General features: G+C 37.1%; 1 protein-coding gene across 10 annotated transcripts in view; it reads left to right on the top strand.

The window, feature by feature from the left end:
- CDC42BPA (CDC42 binding protein kinase alpha) overlaps positions 1-25,777 on the top strand; it is a 150,709-nt gene that overhangs the window by 105,562 nt on the left and 19,370 nt on the right. For all 10 annotated transcript variants that reach the window (XM_052687179.1, XM_052687223.1, XM_052687214.1 and 7 more), the window contains 17 exons: positions 1,021-1,126; positions 1,464-1,612; positions 2,876-2,967; positions 5,069-5,145; positions 13,123-13,242; positions 13,874-13,954; positions 14,534-14,639; positions 15,370-15,506; positions 15,793-15,932; positions 16,636-16,717; positions 17,842-18,058; positions 18,937-18,999; positions 19,570-20,163; positions 22,051-22,148; positions 23,139-23,223; positions 24,712-24,835; positions 25,280-25,397. In XM_052687179.1, the coding sequence (XP_052543139.1) occupies positions 1,021-1,126; positions 1,464-1,612; positions 2,876-2,967; positions 5,069-5,145; positions 13,123-13,242; positions 13,874-13,954; positions 14,534-14,639; positions 15,370-15,506; positions 15,793-15,932; positions 16,636-16,717; positions 17,842-18,058; positions 18,937-18,999; positions 19,570-20,163; positions 22,051-22,148; positions 23,139-23,223; positions 24,712-24,835; positions 25,280-25,397 (2,389 nt within the window). The remainder of the gene's footprint in view (positions 1-1,020; positions 1,127-1,463; positions 1,613-2,875; positions 2,968-5,068; positions 5,146-13,122; positions 13,243-13,873; positions 13,955-14,533; positions 14,640-15,369; positions 15,507-15,792; positions 15,933-16,635; positions 16,718-17,841; positions 18,059-18,936; positions 19,000-19,569; positions 20,164-22,050; positions 22,149-23,138; positions 23,224-24,711; positions 24,836-25,279; positions 25,398-25,777) is intronic.

Genomic DNA, 25,777 nt, shown 5'->3' with positions numbered 1-25,777 from the left:
AGAGAGAGAGTGTGTCTGAAAGGTGGATAGGCCTCACCGCAATGCTGAGGTGAGAAGTGCAAGTCCAGTTGAGCAGATGAAGAGAAGCAGATGGAGCAGAGCAGACGGAGAAGCGCAGGCGAAGAAGAGCAGGCAAAGAAGAGATCTGGTGACCTTGCCAGGAGTTCTATCTCCTCGCTGACCGCAAAGCCCCTGGGGAAATGTAGTTCTTCTCCTCCGAACAGGCACCCGGCAGTTGAGCATCAGCAGTCAAACCCCCAGTGCATTACATGATGCTATGGTGTGGAATACTGATAACCAAAAATCATAAAACCATGACACCAGCATGGCTTCACCAAGAGCAGGTCCTGCCTGACTAACCTAGTGTTTTTTTATGATAGCGTAACTGCATTAGTGAGCAAGGGAAGAGCCACTGATGTCATTTGTCTGGAGTTCAGTAAGGCATTTGTCCCTCCTATCTCCCTTCTCTCTGAACTGAAAATGTGTCAGTTTGCTGGGAGGAATGCTCAGTGGATTAGGAACTTGTTGCAAGATAGCGCAAGACAGTGGTAGTCTACAAATCCAATGTCTAGATGGAGATCAGTGACAAGTGGTCCCTCAGGGTTCAGTGCTGGGACCGATACTCAGTACTGTCTTCATCAATGACATTGACAGTGGAGTTGAGTGCACCTTCAACAAGTTTTACCAACATTAAGCATATTTCTTTTCCTGTGTCTTGACTGTTAGCCATGACCTTTCTTTTTTTCCATCCTGAGCCTCATACGTGTTGTATAGGGGCAGTTTGGGGGCCAAAGGGAGGCTCTTCCTTCTGCTCTGAGCAGAGATGAGGACCCACTTTCCCTCATCTTGTATGTCAGTGCAGTCCCTCAGGTTTGGATGTTAGCTTACCTTCCTCTTGCAGGGACTTAAGTTAGGGTTCTGGCTTAGCCTGTGTCAGTACTCCAAGAAAAATGAAGAGAATTTTATTTTTTTGTTTAGATCATTTAGTTAAAACATTTTTCTTCTAATGTAATTGTCTAGGGTAAGTGATGAAAAAGATGCTCGAGGTTATCTTCAAGCCTTGGCCTCTAAAATGACAGAAGAACTAGAGGCCCTGAGGAACTCCAGCTTGGGTGCAAGAGCTACAGTAAGACTTATCATTCTGCATATCAGATGTTTTGTTTGTTTAAAAATGTAATGGTCATTTGATAGTTTTAGCTGCAGTAATAATATTCTTTCTGTAGAGGCTGTGTTAGTCAAAAGCTAAACTTCTCTAGAGCTTCCCTTCTGAATAACTGACTAGCAAATTTATTGTTTATCACATCATGTAATTTTTTTCTACAATATTCTTGAAGTAGCTACTTTCTAATCGTATATTAATTTGTTGAAGGAAATGTGTACTACGCTGCACGGGAAGCTTGAAGTCTTTCACTTGTGCCTGTCCTTCATAGTAGTCATTTGAATCATTTATCATTTTTTACTAGGACATGCCCTGGAAGATGCGCCGTTTTGCAAAGCTAGATATGTCTGCAAGGTTGGAACTGCAGTCAGCTCTTGATGCTGAAATCCGAGCCAAACAGGCTATTCAAGATGAGCTGAATAAAGTCAAAGCTTCCTGTATCTCTACAGAGTGGTAAGACTGAATTGTTCTATGGAAAACTTTCTTGGATTCCTACCAGAGAGCGTCAGTGTATCATCGTTTAATTTACATTTTCTGTCAAAATTTGGTAATGAATGATGCTGGTTTCTTATATCCAAACGTGAAAAAAAAAAGATATCTGTCTTTATAGCACAAGCAGCTGGGTGCTTCCTTCTACAAGCGTTAACTTTGTTAAGCAAAGAGGCATAGTAGGTGAAGTACAAAATAGGTACTGTTTGCATACCTCCTGCCGTATGTTGTAATTTGGCTTTAAGCTAAAGCATTGCAAGTATGCCATGAGAAGAAAATTGGTCCTGCACTGTGATGTAATAGAAGTTACATTTCCAAATAACAAATCTCATTGAAGTATTGCAGTGCTAGTCCTTTGAGTTGGTGTAGGTTGAAGTAGGTGCTTAAGCTGAAATATGACTTTTGAGCCTTCTCTTAGAGTCACACACATTCTGTTCCTTCTTTCTCTATAGAAGTACTTTTTTATAGGAGTATTTCTGTCATCTTGCAGTGGCTAAACACGTAAAAGGGCAATACAAAGCATGGAAACAGCTCCTAGCAGAGAAGGGGTAGGATATGATGTAAGAATTTCAAATACAAGCAAAATGAAGAATTTTTCTTGCATTGTATCTGTGGGGCACTGACTTGTTTTGCAGCTTTAGGAAATAGTTTAGACAGAGCTGAGGTATTTGTGAAGTGGGAATACCATTTCCACTTAACTGGGAGGTTTTCACACCAGGTAACCTGATGATAGGCAGCGGTGTAGATCCTGTAAAAATATGAATGTCACTGTTTTCTTTGATCAGCAAGGATGAGGAGTGCTGAGTCAGAAAGAACTGAAACAGCTTACTGTTATACATGATCTATTAGTGTCAGAGATACTATGAATGAACAAAATAAGAACTCAATTTATAAGTTTGTAAGTACATGTGGTCTTTTTTTTTTTTTTTTTTTTTTTTTCCTTATCCACAGGATACAGGCTCACACAATTACTCATACATTAGAGATGTGACCCTACCTAATGGTTAAAGAAGGGCAATTAATGCCTGTTCTGTTTCTTTAAGATACCTTACTAAAGAGGTCCAAAGTGGTTTCTGAGTTCATTCTTGCATTTGATGAGATCATGCAGCTTGCTGGGCATTGATTTTTAACTGAGCAGTAGTCCACGTGCAAAGATGAATACAGAAAGTGATTTGTAACATTGGTTCTCAATGTTTACAAAGGATTTTTGTTTGTGTTCTTTTGAAGTAAATTACAAGAATCTGAGAAGAAGAACTTGGAACTGTTGTCCGATATTGAAAGGCTGAAGAAGGAGACGGAAGAACTTAGATCAGAAAAGGGTATGGCAACTGATATCCAACTAAATAAGAACATATTTCACATTTGTGGGTACATCTTATCAATTAAGTGTCGTCTTTTCTCTAAAATATGATACCAGGAAACTTTGGCATACAAAATGTGAGCACAGCTATTGCATGGTGAGATGTACCCACAGTTGAATTTGCTCATGTGTACTTGTAACAGCTTTGGTGATACACTTGAACGAGTAAGATATTATCCATGTTGGAGTTGTAGTACTTTTATTTGGCATATGTATGGTATTTGACTGCCAGAAAATTGCTGAAAGAATGGATTTTTTTTTGTAATTGTTTCTCATCTTTGATGAATGAAAGGTATTTAGACTTTAGCACTAATCACTGTATTTTTCGTTTGTGAACATTTGAGGCTCATAAGAAGGAAAACAGCTGCAGAGGCACTGTGCAGTTCATTCATTGGTTTCTTCAATGGATTCATTGATTGGCTTTGTAAACATGCAGTGATCAGTGTGGTCATGTTTGCTTTGCTGTGGTTGTAAGAGAATATTCTGGGATTTCTGTTGCATCTGCTAACTGTTTTGCATTAGAGAAGAGACTTTTAGTAAGTCTGAAATGAAAAAAATTCATTGAGGTAAGATTAATGATTTGGCTGATTCTTTACAGTTCCCGTAGTACCTCTAATATTTGTATCTTCTAAGTGGGAAGAAGTGATTTTTCAGGCCAAAAGGAATTACCAGATTTTTTGTAGGAAACTGCTTGAACTTGAGTTTCAAAATTCGAGCAATAGTTGCTGCATAGAGATTTCAAATGTTGTTTACTGTCATAACAGCCAATAACGTGTTGTAGTTAACATCTGTTTCCATATATAGGCCTCCAAGTGTTGGCTGACTGGTAAAAAGGATATAAACCTGTACAAAATGTTCAGAAATCCCTGGCACTGATTAGCAAATACCACTTAGGGAATTGTTGATTTTTCATTGATGTTAGTGCTAAGATCAGGATTATACTGCTGAGTGGGGACATTAATGTTTGGTCACATCTAGCTTTTACTTTTAGATTTAGATTTTTGAAAATATTTTTAAAAAATTGTCCATAGTTACCCTACTTATGAAATCTACCTTTCCATGAAACAATCTGTTAAGAGCTTGTAATTAATGTTTCATCTTGTATTTTTTCTAGTCTTAATACCTTATTTTTGTGGAAAGGGAGATAAACACTTGCTCTTTTTTTTTTTTTTTTTTTTTTTTTTTTGAAAAAAAGAAGAAAAAAAGGAGTATTAACTATTGTGTTTCCAGAAGTAATGTATAAGATTCTACTGTAATTATTCAAATATTTTGATAGGAATATATCTTAATTCAACATCCTTATTATCTTTTGGACTTGATTCTCCTTTGTAAGAAGAACTGTATAGTTGTCTCAATCATTCCTTGTGTTGAGGATTCAGCTGCAGTTAATATTCCGTGGTAGACTAACTTTCTTGTACATGTAGATTAATTTCTACCATCTTTTGCTCTTGAGAAATGCATTGCAGAAACCAAGAAGGGTGAGAAAAATGATTACAAAAATGATTCTGTAGGAAGTAGGTTATCAGAGAATTTTGTTTAGTCTTTTTCTAGGATTTCAGTGTATTTATATAAAAACTGTATTACTTGAAAATACCATGTATTCCCAAACAGCATGTTTTGTGTGCTTTTTGTTGAATCTCACTGTTTGCTTTTATCTTCAGTCTTGCCACAGCAGACTGTCCAATGTGCAGGCAGAGCAGGGGTGACACCTGCCGTGTTAGTGGTTAAACCTGTATGATTCAGTGCATGTTGGAGATGGCCATAAGTGCATTAGAAACTTGTGTATTGCACAGAAGGCACGCATAAGTATGGTTTCATGCTCAGTTCACACCACACGCATCCTAGCTTGGAAAAGGCTAATTAAACATTTGTTGCTTGCTTTAGTGGGTGTATATCTATTAAAAAAAGATTTTACTATGGAAAACAGACCAAACATGACAATTGCTTTAAACAAATGTAGCTGTCTGAGGTGGATTCCCAAACCCAGAATGCGGCAAGGCAAAGGTCCTCCATAAAATGGTCACTTTTCTGTAGCTTAAAAACCTGCTGCTGTTTTCTAGGTGTAAAGCACCAAGACTCACAGAATTCTTTCTTGGCATTTTTGAATGCGCCTACCTCTGCTCTGGATCAATTTGAAGTAAGTGTAAAGCTGTTTGCTCTCTCAGTTGTCAGTGAAACTTTTTACTCTTGCTGTTTTATACAGAATACCCGCTTGCTGAGAGTTTGTTACTGTTTTCATGATATTATCCTGTATTTACTTGTATACAACAGTATGTGAATATTGCTCATCATTTGCAGTGCTGGCTGTCTTCTCTTGAACGCTTAATAATCATAGTGAATTCTCTCTAAAATGCTGAATGCAGAAATTCTGATATCATAGCAAACACGTAAAGCAAAGGTGCTCAAATGACTTTGGTACGTGTTCAGAATAATGCTAAGTAATGTGAATGCTGGTTTTGTAAACATGAAAGTATGCAAATAATCCTTGATTGCATTCTGTGAAGTGGTTGATACTGAAGTGGTTGATATTTATTAGGATGTTTTCATTGTTTGTTCATTTTCATTCACAGATTTCTAAAACCCAGATAATTGCTGTTCATTTCCTCTCCACAGAATTTTATTCCTAAAAAATAAATCTCTTTAATTCCTTTGTTGCTTTTAGAATAGAGACCAGTTTAGGTAGAAAGTATGGATGTGGAAAATTGAAACAACACAATGCATTTCTTATCCTCTGTTTTAATCAACAGCCAACAGTGCATTGTTTTTCTTTAGAGAAAAGCAGCCAGGGTGAAATACTGGTCAAACTAAATTCAGTGGGGACAACACACCACCTTCACAGTTATACATTTGTTGTAAAATCTGTGATTGTTTTTTTCCTGATACATGTACAAGATCATATTTAGCTACAAAAGACATTCCTGATGCTATTAATCTTCCCAAATTAAGTTGCTTTTTATTGTGTATTCATTATTCCATTGTTGTCTCATAATTCATAATTAACGCATTTTTTCATTTCTTTTTTAAATGATTTCCCTTATAAGTTACTTTTAGAATGAAATTCCTCTTGGAATGTAGGAATCTTGTTTTATTGAGTCAATGCAAGAAAAACATTTGATTTTATGTGTTGATTATTAATTGTCTATGAAAGGCAATTAATGAAAACTTGGGTAACATTTTGCAATTTGTCATTTATAGTTGTTTACTTTTGCATTTTTATTTATACTGAAGTTTTCTTCATCCATCTCTTTTTCTGTCTCTCTCCCTTCCTTTGTTTTTTTCTTTACTGCTGATTTCATTAAAATAGGACTCCTTTTCCTCTTCTTCATCCTCATTGATTGATTTTATCGATGACGTAAGTCTTTGGTTTTCAAACCAGTAAATCCCTCAATAAAAGAGATCAGTTGATTGACTTGGGTATTTGAACAATAATGCAGTCAAATAAAATGCTGCAAGTGCAGTGGAGAGCTATACCTGTAATACTTACACCTGTCTATATAGATAGAATTAAATGGTTTTCTTTATGTGAATAATTCTGTATTGAAGAAGGTTGTTTCTAATGGGAGGAAGCTGCTTTGGGGTCTTTACTTTAGAAAACGGTTCTAAAATTTCTGGCATACTTCTATCACTTAGTTCTGTTGCTTCCTGTCGTTCTGTCAGTTGTCTCCAAAACTCTTCTGGTCACTTCAATGGAAATGTTTCCTTTTAAGCCTGTATTGCAGGAAGTAATTTTTATTTCGGCTTTGAAGTGACCTTCTTGATTGATTTCTTTTTACTGCCTTTTGAGATGCTAATTTTTAATCACAGCAGTGTTTAAAAATTTGCCCTGATTAGCTGCTTGCTAAGGAAATTAAATTACAAGCTGAAAATTGACTGCATTATATTTCTTCCAGGCTGAAGTAATAAGCACATAATTGTAAATGCTCAGAGGCTTTAAATACTCTACATCATTTGTGGACAACCACCCATTGCCATTCTTTGTATACTGTGTGTGTACATCTGTGTTTTTTGATATACACATACAAAAGTGTGTAGCATTTAAAGTACAATAATCATACTTGCATTAGAATGCAGTATAATTTATTTTATTCTAGAAATATTTGTTGTGAATGATGTAACAAGTATTGTATACAGATCTGTTCTACTGATTGCATTTCCTTTCACCAATTCTGAAAGAACTCTTTTCGTTGAGACGGGTAGAGTTTCCCGTCTTGTAAAATGTGTAATAACTGAATTTTTATGTCCTTTACTGGGTTAAAGAAGTGTTCTGTATGTTGCCATAGCATTAGGAGCTTAGTTTGTGTCAGCAGGCTCTTTCATACCAAGGTACTTCCGAAAGAAGTATTATTACTCTCCTACAGTGATTGATGAAGACATTGGAGCACACACTCAGATGAAGTCTTGTTTGGTACCCAGATTTTACTTTTGGAGTAGCTCCAAGTATTAATGTGTATAATGTTGCATCTGGATGATGTAATGCATACAGAATCAAACTTCGAATGCTGTATCTTCAAGCTGAATCCAACAGCTGTTTTTTTCTCAATTGCTTTGGGCAGGAGTACATTGCACTGGTGAGGGGCTAAACTCACTAACAGAGGGGCAGAATGCTATGTCACAAATCTGCTGAAACTCCAGACCCAGGGAGTTGAGTGTTCAATGATGAGAAAAGTGCTTTGCAGACGAGTACAGTGCCTGCTGAGTTAACTTTCTTTTTTGAAAGAGAAATGTCTGTTGACCTCGTTAGTAGTGGAAAGTAGCGTAATTAAGTTGTGTTTAAAGTCAATTCTGCATCCTTCTTTACTTGGACAACTATTTGATTCATTCATGGATTCTTAATGCCTAGTTCAGTTGTCAAGATGAGTGGTTTATATGGTTCAGCTAATTAAGTAGGTTCAGTGTCCATATATTTGGCTGAACTTAAAATGAGGGGCTCCTGCTCTCTCTGTCCACATCAGGGCTCTCTTCCTCTCCCCCCAGATGAAAGAAAAACAAAGCAGAGTATTTGCTGGATATGACCTCCATTCCCTTTTCAGTGTCTCTTTTTGATTGTAGTTACCTTGAATGTTTCCTGTAGCATCTCAAGGAGAGCTAAACCTATGCTCAGTCATATCTGAAAAGTGGACGGGCTCCTTAAATTAAGTCCAGGGAAGTATTAGAAGTCCTTAGGTTAGACTCAATATAGGATGGTTTTCAAGAAAGTCTCTTCTGTCATCAGCGTCCCAAAGTAAATATTATCAATGGCCTAAAATGAATCTCCACCCTCTGTGCTTCATTACAAAATGACAGGTTGTAAGCAGTGCTGATTTTGACTTGCTGGTTGTATTTGACATTTATTGGGTAGGTATCATATTCTGTGTCTGCCTTCCAAATAGTGTATTTGTTTATCCCTGAGAATGATTGCAGTAAATGCTAATTGCCTCAGTGAGGAAAACAATAGCTGTGCGTTTTCTCTAGAGAGAATTAAAAAATAGATATCTCACTGGCTGTGGCCTGCAGATGCCGAGCAAGAAAACGAGTAGCTCAGTACTCCGAGTAACAGTCGCTGCTGTTCCAGCTGTTCCTCCTTAAATCCTCAATCCTTGATCAGATCTACAAAACTAGTGCTGAAATCTTCATGGTTGCAGAAGCAAATGTGTCCAGAAATGATCCTTGTTTCTGCTGTGTGCATGGGAGAGTGTGAAGAGGAGCAGGAATAGGTTTCGCTGTCTGAGGTTTCAGATTTTGGTGGGAGGGCAGTCACCCTCAGTGACTCTGCTGTACTTTCTTCCAAATCTTCATCTTTGTTGCCTTGTGCATCGCAGGCTGTTGGTAGCGTCACGTAGGTCTGAAGTCTGCTGTGTTCCCTGGAAGTGGCTGATAATGGCACTGCTGAGCAGTGGGTTTTGAGCTTGTTTTATTTTTTGTAAAGGTTGATCTTTGTGTGTCTCACCAGCTAATGGAAGCAATCAAGTTGTTTTGTTTAAAGTTGAGTCAGTGATTATTTACTTATGGTAAAATGGAATTCCAGTTACCCTTGGCAAAATTTTTTTCACTTGCTGTAAAAGATTATTTTTTCCTGTTGTAACACATTATGAATTAAAAATAACTTTCTTAAATCATCCTGTGGGATTTTAGTTAAACTAAACATATCTTAGACAGCAGAATAAGTCATGTTCTCAATTTTCATTTTTAAATAGTCAGTACAGTAGAGTGCTCTGACTGTACCTGCACATTCGTAATGAAGTTTAGAGTAATCCTTAATGATACTTTAAATTGGCTATATTGCTCCTCCAGGAGATTGCCTTATTCATCTAGTTCAGAACACAGAGATATACTGACTGCAGGTTTTGCTGCTTTGGTGTAACGTAGCCTACAGTTTCACCGTTACTGTCCAGTGTAAAGATGTAAACTTTAAAATAACTGTTCCTTTCTGTGATGTTTCTTTCTGCTTGTTGCCCCAGAATACTGTTTTGAAAATACTTTTAAAAATGAACATGTCTGTGTGTGTCTAAAAACTACACCTGCAAACATACAGCAATGAATACTGAGCTGATTTCCGTGTCACTGTTTGGTTTTGTAACATATTCTCCTCCTTTCTTTGTTAAAGCGCTCTCCTTCCTGTATTCCAGCTAACAAAGGCAGACGTGTAAGAGGCTGTCTTACTCTGTGTGGCCCTTTATTTTTGCCTGTCATGCACATGCCTTCGTTTAATGTATGGATCGTCTGCATGTCTTGTGCTGCTGCTGCTGCTCTTTGCTGCTGTTGCTGCTGCTGCTGTGCTTTTTGTTGTTTTACAGCCCTGGACTAAAAGCTTTTGGATAATTTGTTTTGGTAATACTTCCATGTGCGGAATATCATTGTAGCTTTGTCTACTTTTTCATCTCAGTGTGGAAGTTCATTGTGAGAGCTGTTCAGGTTGCTGCAGGATGAGAGATGTTAAATAAGCAGGATGAGAACATGCCAAATGAGGGCCTGTTTGAAGAGGGTGTGTGTAAGAGTTTCCTACAGAAGATAAATTTTGGCATTCTGGAGGCGTATCATAGCAAGTGATTGAAAATAGCACAGAGATAAATAGCAAGAGGGAAACTGAGTGTTGAAGAGGACAGGACAAATTCATACAAGGAAAGCAGAGTTGTATGTGTTATAGTCTGCTAAGCTATGGTGTTTCACAAAGCAAAGTGGAATTCAAAACCTGGTGTTATCCATGCCTTGTCAGACTGCTTTGGTACTAGGTATGCTGTGCACATTTCGAACTCACATTGCTTCTTTTGATTCTTTTTTGTATAGAAGATAATAGGAACAGGAAAGTATAGACAGCATTTATAATGAATTTTCAATAAACCATGATACACACAGCTCCAATAGTTACCTTAAATATGTAAATCAAAGCACACATCTCTGTGTTCAGGGCAAGCTTACAGTAACTGCTTGCTTTTGCCTACTGTGGCTCCAGTTCAGATATGTTTGCACAGTAGTCAACTTTGGCTCAGGCCTTCACAGGTGACATTGTGTAGACCACCAAACACAGAGTGGTGGAAGCCAACAAGGCTATTACAGTTTGATCTGAAATGTTGTTTTCCTAATCTTGGTTTAAAACTAATTTTAGTGATGTTAATATGAGCCACTTAAATTGAGTTCAGTTGCTTCTGTAACTTTCTTCTCCTTGAAGTAAAGAACCTGAAGATTACTGCAGCATTACAGCTTATGGCTCTGTTTCTACAGTGAAGTTGGTGGTTAAATTCCCTTCAAACTCAGTAATAGTAGATCAGGTTCTGTCTGTTTCGTGGGTTTTTATGTTCATAAGCTAAGTAAAAATAGATTTGTAACTAGTTCAGCAGTTGATTTTGCTCCACAAAGGCTTTGTAGGACATTCCAGAATAGTTCCATCATTTATTATTATCCTGGTACCAAAGTTTTTAACAGACACTGCGAAAATTGTTTGGTATGCAGATGCTACTTTGAAGGGAGGACCTTCTGAGTATGTGGAAATGTTTATGCAATTATAGAGATGATCTCTGGACTTAACTTACAGAAGACAAGGAACATCTGCTTCTGCTATGAAAAATTTTCCAGTGGTTACTCACTGGGTTTGTTTTTTAAATAAGGCTGTTAAGAAGTAGCTAGATTTTTTGAGGTTAGACAGTTTACATGTCACGTTATCACATCTTTAGGCTTTATTTATTTATTTAAAATAAAAAGTTTAAAAAACTTAACTCAATTTGTCTAAGGATTCATAAGTGCTTCTGATGCTGGGTAAAGCTTCCAATTATAATTTGCTTCCGATAAATCAGTGTTCAGAATGTTTGCTTTACTGCTATTTTTTGCCTCAGTGCTTGAGATACATGATCTGTGTGTGGAAAACAGGTTTACTGCATGGTGAGAAAGTCTGTTCTCACTACAGAGGGAAGATGCATCTTAGTATGCCTGTGTTGATTAAGCTGATGAGCCTTTTTTTTTTTTTTTTTGAAGGCTATGGCAAAGAAGCCATTAAACTTAACTCACTACAATTGAAAAATAAACAGAAAAACAAAAACAAACAAGAGAGCTTCATCTGCACCTGTTCACTACCATGGTTAATTTCTTGAGAACAGCGTATGCATGTATAAGATTGGCTTGGCATTATGTTTTATACACACAAAGCAGTACAGTTTTTGGAATTCCTATTGTGATGTCAGTGACAAATGAGGAAAAAAAATAATTGGAATATTCAAATATATCTGTAAAAGTTGCTGCAGATTTTATTTTGTGCACAAAGTAGCCAAATCCTTAGCAATGATTAACAGTTGATAATGTTGCTTCAGAAAAGCCCAACAGGTAGTGGAGCCATCTGTAGGCCTCCAGCTTTTAGTTTTATTAGTAGGAGAGAAAAGCATCCTCATTTCACTTTAATCATAACATTGAAATTAACAAAGAAAACTTTGATGTGGAGATGTCATATTTTCAATGAAGAATTTTGCATTCTCTTAAATATTCTAAAGTTGTTTTATAGGACATCAAATCATACTCATATGAGGGCTGCTCCAAAAGTAATGTCTCCTATTTTATTATGTTGGCCTACCACGTCAGAGGCAGATGTTGGTGGGATGGTAACAGAAGTTGAACCTTCCCACCAATATTCCATTACATTTTGTTGCTGAGCAACAGATGGCAGCAGAGGGGCAGCGTAACAAATTGGCATCTGACATGGAAGTGTGCATGGAGCAAAGGGGTGTCCTTGAGTTCCATCATGCAGAAAAAAAATGGCGCCCATTGACATTCATCAAAGCTTGCTGAATGTTTATGGAGACCCAACAATGGATGTGAGCACGGTGAGGCTGTGGATGGTGGTGGCAGTGACAGTAGAGGTCACCTCTGCTAATGCAGATTTTTACAAGCACAGCATGCAGAGTCTTGTGCATTGCTGGTGAAAATGCAGAGCTGGTGGTGCTGACTGCTGAAAAAGAGTCTTTTGTAGCTGAGCATGTGCTCTATCAAACTGCATTATTGTGCTCTTTGTTGTGGCTTCCATGGAAATAAATAAGAGGCATTACTTTCAGAGGAACATGCATACTACGCTGTCAGTATAATTCTGTGTTTGGCTTAGTTTCATTGTATATCAAAGTCTAGGAAAACAGCCCACTGGAGAAACTATATTCCTAATAGTTATTTTCCTTTTTTTGTAGTTCAGATGGAGTACAAAAAACCTCAATTCTCCGTGAAGCACTGATTTAAGGAGATGCATTATTTGCTCTACTTTTTCTTCTAATTTTATTCTAAATACGGTTGCAGTGATTTTCATAGGCTATATGGGAATTCGTTCCTAACAGATCTCTCTTACTGATTGACAAAAAAGAGTTGCAATTAGGAAATATTCTTTAAAAGCGCTGAATTAGAAATCTGCTTGAGTATTTTTCAGGCCCTTGAACTAGCAGATCTTATGCATGTGTTCACCTTTCATCCAAAGCCATAATGTATTCATAGTTAGTAATTTTTGTTGTAATTTTGTAGCTTGATTAAGAAGTCGCTTAAAACTGAATTTTTCTCTCTCAGTTCTCTCTTAGGAATTCTACTGCTTCCTTATCTTATTTTGGTAAGAGTCAAGAATTCTGTTTTAGTGATGCCTTTGATTATTTTTTTTTTTCTGGAATTATTCTCCTAGATTGATTCAGTTGAGAACTTCACGTTATCCAATACGCCATCACGGGATGAAGATAGCAAGTCTCACCTCCATTCAAGATCAAGGTCTCCTTCTACAGCTAGTGAAATTGAACCAATCGAGGTACTGGAAGTTGACTTTTTGTTTAAGGAGTACTCATATAAAAATTGCTCTAGCAAGTCTTTTTGTTTAGAACTAAACTCATCATTTTGCAGAGACTGTATGGGACCTTGTAAACAGCCTTCTGCTGCATGAGCAGTGAGCTGTATGTAGGGGACCTTATACATCTGGTTAGTTGATTGAGGATGGGGACTGCAAAATCAGTTACTAGATACAGTCTCTCTTCATAGTGTATTATTAGCTATGAATATTTTAAAAATATTGGTGCAAAGTTAATGTTGTATTGCATTTCATAAGGGCATGTTATGGAGCCTTGCTGAAAGTCTTACCAGTACAAAATATTGGCAAGTATCCCCTTTCCCTCTTAAAAGATTACATTTGCTGATTATTTTGTGTTAGAAAATAATCAAATGGAGATTATGCAAAATAATTTTAGACATTTAAGAAATGAAAATCACACATCTTTTTAATGATAAGATGTGTATTCCTGTGTCCATACTTTGTTAGTCAGTTTGGTTTCTTTGCTTGTGTATCGGGATGGAGCGGATGGCAGATTGTAATATTTTTATTTTATTCAAGCAGTCTTTGATAGTGTGTATTTGATGTCATTTTGATCTTTTGGGGACTAATCCAGGTTACAGATCATCCTCCTCGGTCAATTCACACACCAACCATGCGGACAGCATATATTGGATCGGGACTCTCTGCACCAAAGGTATTCAGTCATGTGTCTGTGAGTTCTGTATTGTAAGGGAAAAAATATCACCCCTGGGCCACAGCTTCAGGGGTCTCGAGAGAGCTCTCTTAGTGCAGAAGCTGATTGCTTTCTAAAATTTAACAGCACAATTCTTACGTTATGTAGTGTTGATGAGTTACAGTAGGCATTCCAGCCTAACAGCACACAGCCATTTGATTATTACATTTGATTATATTGCACATTGATATTAATTATCAATATGTTAATGTATTTGGTTATGAGTTTGAACTTCAGAAAGACATAAATGAACCAGAATATGAAAGGAAAAAAGATTTCCAAGGGAAATACCTCCCTATTAAGGTAACCTGCACTATTCTCTTATTTGGGACCATTACATACCTCATCCAGAATGTCTGTTTTCAATGGCTTTGTTTACAGAGGATGGTAAGTTATTAGTAACAAGCCTTGATAATTGGTATTTGCAGCCTGTGCTATGAGCTTAGATCTCACTTCAGCAAACACCTTTATGTCTGTGAAAAAATAACTATTCTTCAGAAGCACTGCAGGTACTAACATCCTTTTCTGCTTTTTTCACAGCCTAAAGCCCACCAGTTTGTAGTGAAATCGTTTAATACTCCAACAAAATGCAATCAATGCACATCTCTGATGGTTGGTTTAATAAGACAGGGCTGCACTTGTGAAGGTAAGTAAGGCAGGAAATGGGAACTGAAATTCATACAGATGCAGATTGTTCAATGAATGTTGTGGTGCAGGAGTGCAGGTGTCTTCTATTCACATTATGAATAACAGAATATATACATATGCTGCCATCTTCTAATAGTGAAAGTCAAATACTTTGAACATCTCATGTAAAAGATTACCAAGTTATCTGGTAAAATACTAATTCTGGTTGGTGGCAGAAGAGTTCAGTTGAGTTTATTTAAAATAGCAATACGGGGCCACAGTCAGTGGTTAAGTGTGCTGACAGAAGCCTTGCTTATGTGAGGTCATTGTGTAAGGCAGTTTTTCTATTTAGTACCAATTTTGTTTCTTTCTAGAACTGATTTGCACTAGGCTTGTATATTCACAGAATAACATACATCACTTAGTAGAGTTGCCAGCTTTTTGTTTACTAGTAGAGATGGGCCTGGAAAAAAAATCATAGGGAAATTATTTCAATATGAACTTCTAATTTTTCTTACTTGAATGAAACCAGACTATAGCCGTACAGCTCTGAAACTACACAGCTCTGAATTCAGATCATATCAGACCATGTGCATGAATTTACATTTCTGTCTCAGTGTAGCAAAATTCAGTACAAATACTTGGTTGTTAGCAAAAAAACCAAAAGTGTTATGTTGTCATCATTATGATAGCTTTTGCATTGCAGGAAATAACCATTAAACCCATTTGTTCCTTTTCCTCTTCACAAGTGTGTGGATTCTCCTGCCATGTGACCTGTGCAGACAAGGCCCCTGCAGTGTGTCCAATCCCTCCTGAACAGACTAAGGGCCCTTTGGGAATAGATCCTCAGAAAGGTATAGGAACAGCTTACGAAGGACATGTCCGAGTAAGTATCAGGTGGCTGCACTTGGGCACTTAAGTTAAATTTTTTTGCTTTCTGGAGTGAAACTATTAATTATTGAATTGCAATTTTTGAGGAGGCATTTAAGGCCAGGTTGGACAGGGCTCTGGACAGCCTGTTCTGGAGGTTGACAACCCTGTCTACAGGAGGGGCTTGGACATCAATGGTTTTTAAGGTCCCTTCCAACCTATGATCCTGTGATTTTTGTACTGTAAGTTTAATCTTTGCACACAAAGTTACAGAGAGGTGATCAGAATTTATTTTGCTATAGGTACCAAAACCAGCTGGTGTAAAGAAAGGTTGGCAGAGAGCGCTGGCAGTAATCTGTGATTTTAAACTCTTCCTGTATGACATAGCAGAAGGAAAAGCATCCCAGCCAAGTGTGGTAGTGAGTCAGGTCATAGACATGAGGTAAGCTTTTTGGTGCTGAGTTGGAGCTTGCCATGGGAGTGGGGGGTGGCAATTCAGCCTTCATTACTAACTTCATGTACTACATTTCATCTCCTGAGCTGTGTAGAAGATCTGGAATGCATAAAGAAGATAATTATATTCTTTTCAGGTTGGATAGAGTTTTTGAAGATAAATTGATCTTTGTGGTTAAAATTAGTATAACTTTTTATGCAGAAGGATTTGTACCTTGTTCATCTTCAGCATTATTGAAGTGCTACTGATGTCACTGAGGGTTGAGAGGACATGTAAGCTATAATTGAATACATTAAAACTTCTAGGGTGTTTGGATTTTTATGAAATACTTGGAAGGATGTTCTTACTTCAGTGTCTTCTTTGTAGTTTGATTTTTGAAAAGTTTTAAATTTAAACAGACATAAAAACAAGTATCTGGAGTAGATTTTTTTTCTTTCGGCATATACCAGGAATTAGTAGCAAAGCATGTATGTGTTTCATCTGCAGAGAACCAGAAAAGTTGAAATGACTTTAAAAGTTAGATCTCAGTACTGTCTTCTTGTGCCTTAGCAAAAGAAAAAAGAAAAAAATTAGCAAATCAAGATTATTGGTACTGTGGAAATTAAGTTCAAAAAACAGCACACAGCAGCAACGAATACACAGATTTGACTCTGTTTAACTCTTTTGCAATAATGTTTATGGTCTCCACAAGGGATGAAGAATTCTCAGTGAGTTCTGTCTTGGCTTCGGATGTCATCCATGCAAATCGGAAAGATATCCCCTGTATCTTTAGAGTAAGTATGTGTGTCTTGAACTTATTAACCCAGAAGGAGAGGATTTCACTCGGTGACGTGCAATGTGCATTCACAGAGTGCTTACTAATGTTTAACTTCTTCTGCAAGTTCTGGCTGTGTGGTATTCATGGCTGCAGCAATGCATAAAGCTCTGTACTTATATCCATGCATATCATGCATTTTTTCATGGTAAAATAGCACTGGTACATAGCACCCATATCTGTTTTACACAGTTTTTTTTTCTTTCTAATCTTCTCATTAAGACCTGTATCTTACCAGCTTTCTGTTCATCACTTGGAATTCTTTTGTTCATGATTTTCTACATCTTCATTTCCCAGAGTTGCTTTCTGCTTCTTAGTTTGATTTGTTGAGTTACTCCTGAAGCGTTTGTTGTATATTAATTCTTGGTACATGAGCACTGGATCTCATAACTACCTCATCAGGTAGTTGTTACAGAAATCCAGCATAACATATTCATGAAAATCTGTCATTTGCATGGTATCAGAGGATTTTGCCGTCATTGACTTTTTCTATTACTGTTCTGGATATTTAATTGAAGATTTGACCTCAGTGAAAAATCTTTGGTGTCTAATTCCTGTATCATTTCTTTTCTGTACCACTGTATTCCACTCCTTGACTTTCCTGCTTTCAGACTATTCATTGCTCTGCATGCTGAGAGGAGATAAATATCCCAAAGTAGTTCTCACTTTTATCTGTTACAGTTGTACCAAGTACATGAAAAATTTCATAAATCATTCTTGTGTATATACCATTCCTATTGCATTCATTAACAGTGAAAGCTATTGTTTAAAAAATATGGTATGCTTTGTAAGAAATGCTCTACGTTATAAAATCACTGAGATGAATGCCACTCTGATTTAGAGTGAGTGTTTCCTTATTACAGAATGAGTATAAATGCATGTAAGAAAATAAAGTTTTCAGATTTTGCTGAGTTATTCACATTAGCTTTTTCTGTGATAGTTTTTCTATTAAGTAAGGTTAAATTTTTTGCTCAGACAGCTAATTGAAGGAGCATCTAAATGCATTTAATATTCTTGTATAAATGATCAGGGTGAAATCTTTTATTGCTTAAGATTTAAAATATATATTTAAAATTTTTTCAGGTCACAGCTTCCCAACTCTCTGCAACCAGTAATAAGTGTTCAATCCTGATTCTAACAGACGGTGAGAATGAAAAAAGCAAGTGGGTAGGAGTGCTGAATGAATTGCATAGAATCTTGAAGAAGAACAAACTCAAAGACCGCTCAGTCTATGTTCCCAAAGAAGCTTATGACAGCACCTTACCCCTCATCAAAACAACACAGTCAGCAGCAATCATAGGTATGAAATAAATAAGAAATCTGGCTCAGTAATGACATTCCCCCATACGCACACATTTATAATAATGAGCTATATTGGCTAACAGTTGGATATTGCAGTTTTGCTATTCTGTGAAGACAACTCCTTCACTGGGCAAAATTGGAACCATAAAATAGGTGTAAATCACTGATTTTTACAATAGTCTGCTTCTGTGTCCAGAGAGAGAACTGGAGAGTTGAGAAAGAGCTTAGTAATTTTAAATGCAACCACACAAAATGTTGAACTCAGATTATTTGAATTTGATGTCTTAATTATTTCAGTGTCAGTAGTATACTTAAATATCTGAGTGATTTGTTAAAAATAATATTTCTTGTGTTATATCTGCTAACAGGAGAAATGGGAAAATGTGGGGTTTTTTTTTTTTTTTAGAAATTTGAAAGCCAGGGTGGTTTCCAATGTTTTGTTTAGTTTTGGTAGATCATAGAATCGTTAAGGCTGGAAAAGACCTCTAAGATAAGTCCAGCCGTCCACCTACCACCAGTATTGCCCTCTGAACCACAGCTCAAAGTACCACATCTGCCCTTTCCTTAAACACCTCCAGGGAAAGTGACTCCACCACTTCCCTGAGCAACCTGTTCCAATGCCTGACCAATGCCTTCTTTCTGAGAAGTAGTCCTTTCAGATATCCAACCTGAATCTCCCTTGGTGCAACTAGAGGCCATTCCCTCTTGTTCTGTCACTATTTACCTGGCAAAAGAGGCTGTGTTGGTTAAGGCTTTTTGTTTATTTCAAGATATTAAAAAACTGTTAATCAGAATTATCACACTTGTTGAAAAAGTACTTTGAAATAAAAATAACCTATTTTCTTTTTTTTTTTTTTTTTTTAATTAATGTCATAGATCATGAAAGAATAGCACTGGGGAATGAAGAAGGGTTATTTGTTGTGCATGTCACCAAAGACGGTAAGAGACTGGAAACTGATAATAATTTCCCTTAATAATCAAAAACTGACTTCATAAGTTTTTTTCTTTTTCAGTATCCACAGTTCCATTTTAGTTGGTTTTATTGTGTTACCAGCTGGGCAGCCCTATGCGAGAGCAGATGATCAAGATCACACTGTTCTGTGTGCTTTCTGTTTTGGGTATCTAAGATTTTTGCCTTCTCTTCTCTTGCTGCTCACTTCAGTAAGGAAGCTGGCTTGGTCTTCACTGTAACCTCCTCCTTAGTGCTGGAAATTAAACCTCACTTTCAGTAGAGTAGAGACATGACTATTTTTAAAATGAATTCTTAATAACACTTCAGCTGCTATTGAAGCGCATGCTTGTCCCTTTTTCTGATAAAGAAAGAAAGATTTTATCCAGCCATTATCAGTTTTGGAATCATTAAAATACAAGTTTTTATTATTGTATATTTAAATAAGGCAAAGGAGTAATAAAGGGAATTTCTCGTGCTTACCCAACAGAGTTTTTAATCGGTTTGCATTTTACCATGATATACATGAATTGTGGTGTTTCTGTTTGGTTTTATTGTAGAGATAATCCGTGTTGGTGATAATAAGAAGGTTCATCAGATTGAGCTTATCCCAAGCGAACAGCTCATTGCAGTAATCTCAGGACGAAACCGTCACGTGCGACTTTTCCCTATGACAGCCCTGGATGGAAGGGAGACTGAGTTTTATAAGCTGGCAGAAACAAAGGGCTGCCAGTCAATAGTTTCTGGACATGTGCGCCATGGAGCCCTTACATGCCTGTGTGTAGCTATGAAAAGGCAGGTCCTCTGTTATGAACTAAATCAGAGTAAGACGCGTCACAAAAAGATCAAGGAGATCCAAGTCCAGGGGAACGTCCAGTGGATGTCGGTCTTCAGTGAGCGACTTTGTGTGGGCTACCAGTCAGGTTTCTTAAAACATCCCCTTCATGGAGAAGGCAGCCCACACAGTCTGCTCCATCCAGATGACCACACGCTATCATTTATCTCACAGCAGCCAACTGATGCCATCTGTGCAGTCGAAATCTCAAATAAAGAATACCTGCTGTGTTTTAGCAGCGTAGGGGTTTACGTTGACTGCCAGGGCCGAAGATCGAGACAACAAGAATTGATGTGGCCTGCAACTCCATCATCTTGCTGTAAGTTGCTCTGTGTGTCACTTTAACTTGCTATTATACATTGAAGTGATCCCTGCTTCTATTAATATCCACAGAAAGTGAAATACAAGGAAAATTGCCCAACAGTTAAATGAAGACTCAGCTTCTGTGTCAGCAGCTTTAAGTCTCGTCAGAGGGTTTAAACTTGATCTCATTTACGCTGGCTTTGCAAACTCTGTAACATACACATGCTGTTGTAGCTAGCATAAAAAGAAATCAAAGGTCTGGATCTTGAAGTAAGTTGCCCGATGTCTGATTTCTAAACTCATGGCCTGTACTCTAGAACAGCGTAAAGCCTTAGGTCCTAGAGGGGCTATCTGGGATCTGTTTGCATTCACTACTACTGAAACTAGACTGTTGTTGTTTAAAACCTTGAAATTTGATTGAACTTCGTCTCAGCATTGAAACTCAAACTTTCTTGTTGTCATCAGGATCTGATAGTTTAACTTGTCTTTCTCTTAATGGTAGAGTCTTGCTTATTGTGTTATTTTTTTCTTTTCTTTTTATGTTCCTCCTTCATTCTCTCAATTTGTTTCTTGTTCATTTTCTCTTTCCTCACTTTTTTTTTAAATTCAGCTTTGAATTTTTTACTCCCTCTTCCTCTCCAAAATACAACATCTGACAGGCAATGTAGAAAATGTATTTCCTAACCTTAAGGAAAAAAAAATGATGTTTTTCAAAATTACAATTCCCAATAAGACATATGTTAAGCGTTTATTATATATATATTTTTAAAGTTGGAACTTTATATGTGTGACAGAGGAAAAAATGCAATGCCTGGCTTCCTCTTTTTGTTGTCTTTCTGAGTGTTCTTGAAGAGTAGCCAAATTTGTCCTCAGATTGTTTGCAATTGAGCACAGTCTTAGGCTTCTTACTTACTTCGTTGTGGCAGCTCTGCAGTCATGCTGCAGGGGGAGATTAATGTTTCTCCTGGTCTGAGTGAAGCCTCTTCTGAATGTGAAGGGATCCATTTTTACAGGCTGTGTATCACTTCTGTTTTTCAAGCAAGAGCATGATTATTACAGTATCAGTACTCAAATAGTGAATGAATCAAAATGAAATATTACACTTGGTTAAAAACAGTTATTTTCACATATATGACATGTTTGTGTCATTGACACCTGTGGAATTTCTTTCATTGCCCTTAAACAAAGCAATTTGATTTTGTTCCAACTGAAAATAGAGGTATATTTTGTAGCAAAACTGTTAGATTTAAACATAAATTCAATGCTTTTGTTATTCTTGGCAGACCATGGCAGTCTTTTTGGCGACATGGAAATACTGAATTCTCCTTAGTGGTCCCAGTGGAATAAATTTCGTGCTGGGGACATGTGCCAGATGAGTAGCATAGAATTCTCTTTATGGTCTGGAAAACACAAAAAGAGAATTAGAGCTAGAAGGAAACATGAGCACTATGTCATGGTGCTTAGTTCCAACTGATGTTCACTTAGTATGTAGTCCAGAGACCAAACTCATTCAAACAAGTGACGGTTATTAAATAACAATAAATTAAATACACATCATGTACTAAAAACTCTTAAAGATAGAATTTTTAGAGGAAAAAAACGTTGAACCACATTAGTGTTTGGCAATGTAAATTGGAGCCCCGTATAGTAAAAATAGTTTGGTTCTGCACAGTTAAAACAAAAATCTTCTGATGGTTTTAGGTTTTTTGTTGATGTTGGTTTGCTTTTACAGTAGATTTCATGATCTTCTTTTTAGTTATAACATGTTTTTAAGCCAAGGTTGTTGTTGGATTGTAGTTTTGTTTTGTGTGTTTCTTAGTAGTAGTAGTATGGTCAGACCCTGAGAAGTTGTGTATCACCAGCCCTGTCTAAAAGCACATGACAATTTATCGTTCCGTCTCAGGTTACAATGCACCATACCTCTCTGTGTATAGTGAAAATGCAATTGATATCTTTGACGTGAACTCCATGGAGTGGATTCAGACTATTCCTCTCAAAAAGGTAACTTGCTGTTTTGCTATCAGTTAAAGAATATGGCTGCACTGTGATATTTCTTTGTTACGGTCATACAGTGCTGTTTTTAAGGACATTAGAGGTTGTCATTAAAACTGCCTGTTCTAAACATGATTGAATTAAAAGAAGTATTACAGCCAGAATTCTGTCAGGTTTTGATCACTTATCGAATGGAAGCAGTTTTTGAAAACTTGGCACTACCTTAACTTCTAGGAGGTCTTACAGCTGCAGCAGGCTTCATAGCCAGGGTAGATGATGCCCCATGCCTATCCATGTTGGAGAGGCATTTGAATAATATCCTTGGTAGAATGCTCTGACTGAAGTAGGCAGTTGGACTCGATCTTTGTAGGTCCCTTCTGAATCATTCTCTATTTAAAGCTGGAGAGAGAAAGGCTTGTTTCTAACACAGCTGAAGAGTGGAATGGTTGTTTCCTTATGAAGCTGTAGGTCAAAAATATTAGTAGGTTTTAGCAATCTATATATAGTCTTAACAAGTCAAAAAGTGTAATTGTGACATGATGCTAACACAAACCAAAGGCACAGCTTAGTGGTTTGTGCACATCTTAGATAAAGCTATATTGTTATATGAAGTAGGCTTCTTATGGAAATATTTATATAAATGCTGGTAGGAATGGTGTTAAACCTGTGTCTTTAAAGAGAATTTTAGGCAGCTCTCTGTGTTCTAGATCTCCAAACAGGAGTTTAGAATCTAAAATTGCCCTTACCTCAGCTTTGAGGATTTAATGTCTCACAACTCTTGATTCTGAGAGCATGCATGTGTCATGAGAGAGGAAAACACTGCTTCCTCCAGCCTCTCTTTCTTCTTTGAAGCAAACTTTACTCTGCACAGTTACTGTTCTGCTGTCTGGTTGATGTTATAACAGTACTGTGTTTATGAAGTTTATATTGCTCCTTGGAGCTTTTAGAAGATGTGCTGTATGAGTAGAGTTACTAAAAAGCTGATTTTCCTTGCTTCAGGTACGACCCTTGAATACAGAAGGATCACTCAACCTTTTAGGTTTGGAGACGGTTAGATTAATATATTTCAAAAACAAAATGGCAGGTAAGTAAAGAGGAGCTGCTTTTCATCATAAAAGTTTTTGTTTAGAAAGAGCATTCTGGGAGAGAGCCATGCTTATAGATTCCACAGTAGTTGTAACGATACAGTTGTCTGACAGGCAGATAGTCTGATTTTTTTTTTTTCTCCTCCTAAATATGCAATGAAAATTTGTAAAAGTCTGGGAATAAGAGAATGATGAGTTTTTCTCCCAGATCTAGTATTAAATGCCAAGATGACATGTACCTATGCCTTCATGGTTTAAGGATTAATAGTTACCTTGGCAGCGCTGGATAGAAATTAATACTATACTACCTAAAGAAGCCTTTTCCAAGGATAAAAAAAAAAGTATAGTTTTATATATTCTTAACTTCTAATTAGGGCCATACATGATTGTGTGCCAAAGTGAATTTATGCTGAGAGTCTTTTTGGCCTTTTTCCTTTGTTGGAACACACTTCAAAAGCATAAAACTGCGTAATATGCTTTACTTAAGTGAGAGGTGTGATCTATGCAGTTTAGCAGTCAAAAGCTGTGTGTATTTTTAGCAATTACTCTGAAGGTAGTGGAAATAAACATACTGTTGTTGACAGTGTTTCATTGTTTGCTTAAATAATCTGTGAGCAAATTAGTGCAAAAGGAGTGGCAGTCACAGAGAGGAACAATTTGGTGGATTTGTCATGAAGTCTGCAGTTGATCTTAGGGAAAAAGGAGGTTTCAGTTCCATACAAAAACTATTCTTGTTCTCAGCACTAGCTGCTGGATATGTTCAAGCGTATTAAATTTAACCTTAGTCTTAGTGTGTGTAAAAGAAGGCAGAGCAGCTGCAGCATTCATTCAGAATGATATTCCTGTTGTATGATGATCATTGCTGCACATTTCACATTTTTATTGAAGATGCCTTGCCAGACCTACACATATGGAATAAAAATCTTCCCTCTTCCCACAGTTACAGCAAAAAATATCAGAGTTTAAATATTTGAGGAAATGAATGGAACAGGATATTGCATCGAGTTTCCAGGTGATTGGCAGAACAAGGCTTTTAGTGACTTTCACTGAAGGCTGCCAAAAAATGTTTGAGAGGGAGGACTGAGATCCTTTCCTGCCCACCTAAATGTTTCCAGGCTCTTGGTTTTCACTGTGAGAAGACACATTGTAGGCTTACTTATGTGTCCAAGCATGTTTCATAATGTCATGTGTTTCATACTGAAGATTTTTCAAGAATGTTTTCCTTGAAAAGGGAAGGTAAAGATTTTGTTTGAAAGAATCTGTACTATTTTGAGGAAAATATGGTTGTGGCAACTTGTACGTGAAGATGGGTTAAGATGGGTTTTGTATAACAGAGTGATCAAGAAAACTCCTAAATCAAGGAGCGTTTATTCAGGGAAATTCATGGGAAATGGGTGCTGTGCTGCACTAGCAAAAACAGAGAAAATATCTTTGTATTATTATTCCATGTATGCCCAATGAAGCAATCATTTTTGTCTTGATTCCAGAGGGTGATGAACTGGTGGTTCCTGAAACATCAGATAACAGCCGGAAGCAAATGGTTCGAAACATCAACAACAAGCGCCGCTATTCATTCAGGGTACCAGAAGAGGAGAGGATGCAGCAGAGGAGGTCAGTGTTCAACCTGTACTTGACTTCTGCACTGGCTGCACAAGTGATTTCATTTATTCACATTATCTGAAACAGCTGTTGTTTGGGATGCATGTTTCTACATACAGTATAGAGGTGCAATATGTAGGTATAATACAGCATCGTGAGTTCTGCTCTTGCTCATCTTACAGAGCTTTTTATCAGCTCGTAGTGTTTGTATATTTTTAATGGTAGCTGTTGGGTATATGGGCTGTTAGTTTGCAAAACAGCATTCATTTGTTCTGGGCCATAGGTCTTTTCAAGGTGAAAGCCTGTCCATACCAGTGCTGACAGCGAGAGTTTATTACTGTTAAAATGACTAAATAGTTTATTTCCATTTAAAATAGCTGATAATCAAAGCTTAACTGTTTTTAAATGGCTATTTTCACCTTGAATAAGATTCCTGAACAGTATTTTCTCTTCCAGGGAGATGCTACGTGATCCAGAAATGAGAAATAAATTAATTTCTAACCCAACTAATTTTAACCACATAGCACATATGGGTCCTGGAGATGGTATACAGATTCTCAAAGACCTTCCAATGGTAAGTGCAGAAGTATATGTGAGAGTGACTTACTTCAAAAGAGGCTACCAATGAGAAAAAGAAAAACAACTACAATTTTGGGTGTATGTTGAGAGTGTTTGATGTGTTTCATATCAGTGGCAATGTACCTAGGTAAATGACATGGGACATGCTGAGGTGTTAGTGATTAAATGAAAAGGATAACAGTTGAGAGTGAATGAAGGAATGCCTAATGCTTCCTGGGTTTTAAGACAGATTGGTCTCTCAGTGCTGATTATAGTTTTTTTAACACATAAGAAGATACACAATTAAGAGGATTTGTGCCAGGATTCTGTATGGAAATGGAAAGAGAAATTCCTTTCTTCATTAACTATATTACTGTAAGTTCAATTCCTTTCTTC

This window comes from Tympanuchus pallidicinctus, unplaced genomic scaffold (assembly GCF_026119805.1).
Source record: "Tympanuchus pallidicinctus isolate F22 unplaced genomic scaffold, pur_lepc_1.0 scaffold1, whole genome shotgun sequence".
In the NCBI taxonomy this organism is placed as follows: domain Eukaryota; kingdom Metazoa; phylum Chordata; class Aves; order Galliformes; family Phasianidae; genus Tympanuchus; species Tympanuchus pallidicinctus.
Note: the sequence above shows the minus strand (reverse complement) of the source record. Positions and strands in the feature narration are given on the sequence as shown.